Raw genomic sequence first — 8495 nt, 5'->3', positions numbered from 1 at the left:
ACTCATTTCTTTCGAGAGAAACTCCTTCTCTAGAAAGGATCCATTCTTAGCAACGAATGTCTTGGCTTCGGATCTGTGATAGAAGGTGTACCCAACAGTCTCCTTTGGGTATCCTATGAAGACACATTTCTCCGATTTAGGTTCGAGCTTATCAGGTTGAAGTTTCTTCACATAAGCATCGCAACCCCAAACTTTAAGATACGACAACTTTGGTTTCTTGCCAAACCATAGTTCATAAGGTGTCGTTTCAACGGATTTTGATGGTGCCCTATTTAGAGTGAATGCAGCCGTCTCTAAAGCATAACCCCAAAACGATAGCGGTAAATCAGTAAGAGACATCATAGATCGCACCATATCTAGTAAAGTACGATTACGACGTTCGGACACACCATTACGTTGTGGTGTTCCGGGTGGCGTGAGTTGCGAAACTATTCCGCATTGTTTCAAATGTTGGCCAAACTCGTAACTCAAATATTCTCCTCCACGATCTGATCGTAGAAACTTTATTTTCTTGTTACGATGATTTCAACTTCGCTCTGAAATTCTTTGAACTTTTCAAATGTTTCAGACTTATGTTTCATTAAGTAGATATACCCATATCTGCTCAAATCATCTGTGAAGGTGAGAAAATAACGATATCCGCCACGAGCCTCAATATTCATCGGACCACATACATCTGTATGTATGATTTCCAAAAAATTAGTTGCTCTCTCCATAGTACCGGAGAACGGTGTTTTAGTCATCTTGCCCATGAGACACGGTTTGCAAGTACCAAGTGATTCCAAAAGTCCATCAGTATGGAGTTTCTTCATGCGCTTTACACCGATATGACCTAAACAGCAGTGCCACAAATAAGTTGCACTATCATTATCAACTCTGCATCTTTTGGCTTCAATATTATGAATATGTGTATCACTACTATCGAGATTCAACAAAAATAGACCACTCTTCAAGGGTGCATGACCATAAAAGATATTATTCATATAAATAGAACAACCATTATTCTCTGATTTAAATGAATAACCGTCTCGCATGAAACAAGATCCAGATATAATGTTCATGCTCAACGCTGGCACCAAATAACAATTATTTAGGTCTAATACTAATCCCGAAGGTAGATGTAGAGGTAGCGTGCCGACCGCGATCACATCGTCTTTGGAACCATTTCCCAGGCGCATCGTCACCTCATCCTTAGCCAATCTTCACTTAATCCGTAGCCCCTATTTCGAGTTGCAAATATTAGCAACAGAACCAGTATCAAATACCTAGGTGCTACTGCGAGCATTAGTAAGGTACACATCAATAACATGTATATCACATATACCTTTGTTCACCTTGTCATCCTTCTTATCCGCCAAATACTTGGGGCAGTTCCGCTTCCAGTGACCAGTCTGCTTGCAGTAGAAGCACTCAGTCTCAGGCTTAGGTCCAGACTTGGGTTTCTTCTCCTGAACAGCAACTTGCTTGCTGTTCTTCTTGAAGTTCCCCTTCTTCTTCCCTTTGCCCTTTTTCTTGAAACTAGTGGTCTTATTGACCATCAACACTTGATGCTCCTTTTTGATTTCTACCTCCGCTGCCTTTAGCATTGCGAAGAGCTCGGGAATTGTCTTATTCATCCCTTGCATGTTATAGTTCATCACGAAGCTCTTGTAGCTTGGTGGCAGTGATTGAAGAATTCTGTCAATGACGCTATCATCCGGAAGATTAACTCCCAGCTGAATCAAGTGATTATTATACCCAGACATTTTGAGTATATGCTCACTGATAGAACTATTCTCTTCCATCTTGCAGCTGTAGAACTTATTGGAGACTTCATATCTCTCAATCCGGGCATTTGCTTGAAATATTAACTTCAACTCCTGGAACATCTCATATGCTCCATGACGTTCAAAACGTCGTTGAAGACCCGGTTCTAAGCCGTAAAGCATGGCACATTGAACTATCGAGTAGTCATCAGCTTTGCTCTGCCAGACGTTCATAACTTCTGGTGTTGCTCTTGCAGCAGGCCTGGCACCCAGCGGTGCTTCCAGGACGTAATTCTTCTGTGCAGCAATGAGGATAATCCTCAAGTTACGGACCCAGTCCGTGTAATTGCTACCATCATCTTTCAACTTTGCTTTCTCAACGAACGCATTAAAATTCAACGGAACAACAGCACGGGCCATCTATCTACAATTAACATAGACAAGCAAGATACTATCAGGTACTAAGTTCATGATAAATTTAAGTTCTATTAATCATATTACTTAAAAACTCCCACTTAGATAGACATCTTTCTAATCATCTAAGTGATTACGTGATCCAAATCAACTAAACCATGTCCGATCATCACGTGAGATGGAGTAGTTTCAATGGTGAACATCACTATGTTGATCATATCTACTATATGATTCACGCTCGACCTTTCGGTCTCCGTGTTCCGAGGCCATATCTGCATATGCTAGGCTCGTCAAGTTTAACCTGAGTATTCCGCGTGTGCAACTGTTTTGCACCCATTGTATTTGAACATAGAGCCTATCACACCCGATCATCACGTGGTGTCTCAGCACGAAGAACTTTCGCAACGGTGCATACTCAGGGAGAACACTTTTATCTTGAAATTTTAGTGAGAGATCATCTTATAATGCTACCGTCAATCAAAGCAAGATAAGATGCATAAAAGATAAACATCACATGCAATCAATATAAGTGATATGATATGGCCATCATCATCTTGTGCTTGTGATCTCCATCTCCGAAGTACCGTCATGATCACCATCGTCACCGGCGCGACACCTTGATCTCCATCGTAGTATCGTTGTCGTCTCGCCAACTATTGCTTTTACGACTATCGCTACCGCTTAGTGATACAGTAAAACAATTACATGGCGATTGCATTGCATACAATAAAGCGACAACCATATGGCTCCTGCCAGTTGCCGATAACTCGGTTACAAAACATGATCATCTCATACAATAAAATATAGCATCATGTCTTGACCATATCACATCACAACATGCCCTGCAAAAACAAGTTAGACGTCCTCTACTTTGTTGTTGCAAGTTTTACGTGGCTGCTACGGGCTTAGCAAGAACCGTTCTTACCTACGCATCAAAACCACAACGATAGTTTGTCAAGTTGGTGCTGTTTTAACCTTCGCAAGAACCGGGCGTAGCCACACTCGGTTCAACTAAAGTGAGAGAGACAGACACCCGCCAGTCACCTTTAAACAACGAGTGCTCGCAACGGTGAAACCAGTCTCGCGTAAGCGTACGCGTAATGTCGGTCCGAGCCGCTTCATCTCACAATACCGCCGAACCAATGTATGACATGCTGGTAAGCAGTATGACTTATATCGCCCACAACTCACTTGTGTTCTACTTGTGCATATAACATCAACGCATAAAACCAGGCTCGGATGCCACTGTTGGGGAACGTAGTAATTTCAAAAAAATTCCTACGCACACGCAAGATCATGGTGATGCATAGCAACGAGAGGGGAGAGTGTTGTCCACGTACCCTCGTAGACCGACAACGGAAGCGTTTAACACAATGCGGTTGATGTAGTCGTACGTCTTCACGATCCGACCGATCAAGTACCGAACGCACGACACCTCCGAGTCCAGCACACGTTCAGCTCGATGACGTCCCTCGAACTCCGATCCAGCCGAGTGTTGAGGGAGAGTTTCGTCAGCACGACGGCGTGGTGACGATGATGATGTTCTACCGACGCAGGGCTGCGCCTAAGCACCGCTACGATATTATCGAGGTGTAATATGATGGAGGGGGCACCGCACACGGCTAAAGGATCATTGATCAATTGTGTGTCTAGAGGTGCCCCCTGCCCCCGTATATAAAGGAGCAAGGGGAGGCCGCCGGCCAAGGAGGAGAGGCGCGCCAGGAGGAGTCCTACTCCTACCGGGAGCAGGACTCCCCCCTTTCCATGTTGGACTAGGAGAGGAAGGGGGAAAAGGTGGAGGGGAGGAAGGAAGGGGGGGCGCCGCCCCCCTCTCCTTGTCCTATTCGGACTGGGGGGGGGAGGGGCGTGCGGCCCTGTCCTGGCCTCCTCTCCTCTCTTCCACCTAGGCCCACTAAGGCCCATTATGTTACCGGGGGGTTCCGGTAACCTCCCGGTACTCCGGAAAAATCCCGATTTCACCCGGAACACTTCCGATGTCCAAACATAGGCTTCCAATATATCAATCTTTATGTCTCGACCATTTCGAGACTCCTCGTCATGTCCGTGATCACATCCGGGACTCCGAACAACCTTCGGTACATCAAAACATATAAACTCATAATATAACTGTCATCGTAACGTTAAGCGTGCGGACCCTATGGGTTCGAGAACTATGTAGACATGACCGAGACACCTCTCTGGTCAATAACCAATAGCGGAACCTGGATGCTCATTTTGGTTCCCACATATTCTACGAAGATCTTTATCGGTCAGACCGCATAACAACATACGTTGTTCCCTTTGTCATCGGTATGTTACTTGCCCGAGATTCGATCGTCGGTATCTCGATACCTAGTTCAACCTCGTTACCGGCAAGTCTCTTTACTCGTTCCGTAATACATCATCCCGCAACTAACTCATTAGTCACAATGCTTGCAAGGCTTATAGTGATGTGTATTACTGAGTGGGCCCAGAGATACCTCTCCGACAATCGGAGTGACAAATCCTAATCTCAAAATACGCCAACCCAACAAGTACCTTTGGAGACACGTGTAGAGCACCTTTATAATCATCCAGTTACGTTGTGACGTTTGGTAGCACACAAAGTGTTCCTCCGGTAAACGGGAGTTGCATAATCTCATAGTCATAGGAACATGTATAAGTCATGAAGAAAGCAATAGCAACATACTAAACGATCGAGTGCTAAGCTAACGGAATGGATCAAGTCAATCACATCATTCTCCTAATGATCTGATCCCGTTAATCAAATGACAACTCATGTCTATGGCTAGGAAACATAACCATCTTTGATCAACGAGCTAGTCAAGTAGAGGCATACTAGTGATACTCTGTTTGTCTATGTATTCACACATGTATTATGTTTCCGGTTAATACAATTCTAGCATGAATAATAAACATTTATCATGATATAAGGAAATAAATAATAACTTTATTATTGCCTCTAGGGCATATTTCCTTCACAGCCGCCATCGCTCGCGATGAACATGGACTAGTACAACGTCCTACTGTTCATCCAAGAAGCCCGGATCCTCTGTGACCATGGCCGGGACGCAATATCATTCGCATGCTCGCCGGCTATTTATCCCTCCGCGAGCTGGTGCTCATCGATCGAGCTGAAGGTTATAGCATTGGTCCTCCTATGCTTGTTGGAATGTCAACACCGGCGACGCCGGCAACTCTTCCTCCTTGACGGCGTTGAAGTGCTCCTACGCCTGCTACATGGTGAATCCGGCATGGTCTGACACGGACGGGGGCGCCGGATCATCGTCTGTGGCCTCCTGCATCGTCTAGTCATGTTGTTGACCTCCGGCAAGCCAGCCGCTATCCGCCGTGCCCGATGGTCCTGTCAGTAGGTCGCAAGGCCGGCCAACTCAGGCTTCTTCTCAGTCGAGCGGCTCTCCCACATCGCTCTAGAGCTCGTAGTCATGGCAGAGGTGATGTAGTGTGGATCATGATGTACGTGGACACGTATAAATAACAAGGCCAGGCCAACCGATGCCCGATGTATGAATGCGGGCGCAGGAGTGGGTTTCTGAGCTATCACACATGTTTAATGTCGGCGGCCAGATGGACGGGCAGACGGTTTGATGTGGTAGAGAGTAGTCCCGTCCCGTTCGGTGCGGTGACCCGGACATGGCACGGGCATCGTTCTCGGCCGGTGTGTCGCTTCATGCCGGCTCCGGTGAATGGTTATGTCCGCTCTGGGCCAGGATGAATGCAGCGTGGGGAGCGAAGGTCCATTCGCTTGAGAGAGGGCACATGCATGGGAGAGGTTTTGGTGGGACCGGGTGTCAGACGCGTACATGGTAGTGGTTTGGATGCCCGCAAAGCTTCACCTTGGTTTACGCCCGATTTGCGTGATTTCAGACACCCAGACGCATCCGCGGATTGATGGAGTATAACGTCGGATGGCAAAATGTGTCCGGATAATTCGGTCTGAACATTTGCGGGCGTTTTGAGGGTCACGTTGGAGATACCCTTTTCCATATTTAACTTTTGGGGAATGTACGCGAGATGCTCTCAGAATGAGTTCACATTGTGCTTTTTGTTTCAGCATCTGACTCCGGGACCTTGCTTACAAAGTTGATTTTTTTCCCTAGTCTGTTCTTTCATCTTGCTCCACAGTCTGTCCTTTAAGTATTTGAAAGCCTTATTTTTCTAAGTACCTACATCGAAAGGCATACCTAGGTACTTTTCATTGCGAGTCTTGTTTCGACATCTAGCAAAATCTTAATTTCCTTTTAGGTAGTGGTTGTGCATCTTTTACTGAAGAGGATAGAAGATTTGCTAGAATTAATATATGTTGGTCAGAAGCCTAGAAATAAACATCCAACTGGTTGACGCCTCAGTCGCCCGAACACCATTAGCCTTTAAGAACAATAAACTGTCATATGCAAATAAAAGATGGTTAACAGGTGGTGCCGATGAGCCTACTTGCATCATACCAATCTAAGATGACTGAACTCTGGATTTAAGGACGCACAAAAGGCCCTCTGCTGCCAAAAAGAATAGGAAAAGGGAAATTGGATCTCCCTGTCGAATCCTCTGGATTGTTTGTATTCTTCAAGTTTCTTACCATTGAACAAAATTGAGTACGAGACCGAGTTGACAAGACTCATTACAATGTTCGCCCAACGCTCAGAAAATCCCAATTTGAGCATAATTGCCTGCAAAGTAGTCCCATTCAACCGTGCCATAAGCCTTCATCATGTGGAGCTTATGGGCACAATGACAACGCTTAACAGCTCTGTTTTGCTTCATAAAGTGCAAGCACCCAGAAGAGCCACAACAATATCATCCTTATCAAACGTCCTGGAACAAATGCAGACTGGTTAGCTGAATATTTGGGCGCACCACCTTAAGACGGTTTGCTATCACCTTTGATGCAATTTTATATAAAACATTGCATAGTCTTAGGGGGTGGACTTGGGGTCGGAATTTTTACCTTACGAATTCGGCTCACGACGCAGGTACTCGTCATAACGCTCACGCCTCACGCGCATGCTCACATGGGCCGCCGGAGAGCTTGGTAGACATACGTGTGCGCCGCCCATGGGAGGGCGGTGGGAGGGTCACATGAGGAGGCTCCTGATGACGACGGCCTGCTCGGCGGTAACGGCGTCGGAGGCGAGCAGCGCGGCGAGCGTCTCGCTCAGGTCGTCCAACTCCCGGTGCAGGCTCCGGATGTAGCTGCACGTCTCCTCAAGCACCCTCGCCGCCGACCCCTGAAACAGCACGAAGGCTAACTCTCATCAGTGACTCCGGCCATGCACGGTTGCACACTGCACTAGCGCGTCGCGATCAGCTGACTATTCATGGAAAAGCAGCTACTAAAGCAGCCACTACCACTTTGGTTTGGTTGGTAGTACTTACTCTGTGAGCACCATTGCGAGCTTGGGACTCCGGGAGCACCGCCTGCAGCTTGGACAGCAGCTCGGAGATCTGCTCCTCCGAGATCGACGACGAGCTCCCGCCACGCCGCGTGCGTGACCTCCGGCTGCTCGACGACATGCTTGCTGGCTCGCTCGCTCACAGCTCGTGCTAGATAGCTTATGTACGTACCTATCGAGCTGTAGCGGAGAGTGCCCACACCCACACGCAGCTAGCAGTAGGAGATATAGCTTAGCTAAGGAGACTAACAGTTGGGTGAGTGTAGCTGCTAGCTTATTGCTTGTTTTTGGTGCGGGTGAGTGGTAGCTGCAGCCGAGGCGAGAGCTATATATAGCGGGCGCTGCCGGTCCGAGAACCAGCTAGCAGAGCGAAGCGAACTAGCCTAACGAAGCGAGGTAGGAGGAGAGGGGGAGCTAGTTAGGAAGAAAGCGAGGGCTGTCAATGGGTGACAGGGAGAGACGACGTGGTGAGCCATGGAGAGCGGCAGCACCACTCTACTACCAGTGGTACTGAGTGGTAGTATTCAGTGACAGTTGCAGCGGAGGTGAGTACTATAGCAGGAGTAGACGGCTCAATTAGGCCCGGGCTTGGGCCGTAGGGCTAGGTAGGACGTACGAGTTGGATCCAGTAAATGCTTGTTTATTTGTTCTGTTAGTAGTATTAGTTTAGTTGTGTGGCCTCTGGATTTTGTCTGCACTGTGTGCGGCGGGCTTCCACATGGGGGGAATGTGGATGTCTTTCTAGATCTGCATGATGCTCATGCATGCTGAGCACACATGCACGGGCATCGTCCTGGATAGATTAAGACATCATCAATGTCTCCTAGTGCATAATCATGCATAGATTAAATTAACATGTATCAATGGAGAAGGCTTCATTTCTGAATCCAAATAGGATTTTACCGTCGATTTTACCGTCTCTCTA

At 47.0% G+C, this 8495-nt stretch overlaps 1 protein-coding gene across 1 annotated transcript; it reads right to left on the bottom strand.

Annotated features, from left to right (window-relative positions):
• Nucleotides 1–6211: 6211 nt before the first annotated feature.
• On the bottom strand, nucleotides 6212–8110 carry LOC123497412 (transcription factor ILI1-like). The gene is made up of 3 exons (XM_045233822.2): nucleotides 7554–8110; nucleotides 7126–7405; nucleotides 6212–6992 (listed from the first exon to the last, which is right to left on the bottom strand). Exons 1-2 carry the CDS (start codon nucleotides 7689–7691, stop codon nucleotides 7253–7255), a joined length of 291 nt encoding a protein of 96 aa, XP_045089757.1. The 5' UTR covers nucleotides 7692–8110; the 3' UTR covers nucleotides 6212–6992; nucleotides 7126–7252.
• Between the last annotated feature and the right edge of the window lie 385 nt (nucleotides 8111–8495).

The sequence above is a fragment of the Aegilops tauschii genome, chromosome 2 (genome assembly GCF_002575655.3).
Source record: "Aegilops tauschii subsp. strangulata cultivar AL8/78 chromosome 2, Aet v6.0, whole genome shotgun sequence".
In the NCBI taxonomy this organism is placed as follows: Eukaryota; Viridiplantae; Streptophyta; class Magnoliopsida; order Poales; family Poaceae; genus Aegilops; species Aegilops tauschii.
This window is presented reverse-complemented; position numbering and strand designations above follow the sequence as displayed.

Excerpts from the sequence above, each read along its gene's own strand:
- LOC123497412 (XM_045233822.2), bottom strand. The coding sequence starts at position 7,691 with ATGTCGTCGAGCAGCCGGAGGTCACGCACGCGGCGTGGCGGGAGCTCG. Across the intron at positions 7,406-7,553 it reads CTCGCAATGGTGCTCACAGA|GGGTCGGCGGCGAGGGTGCT; the intron begins GTAAGTACTACC and ends GTGCTGTTTCAG.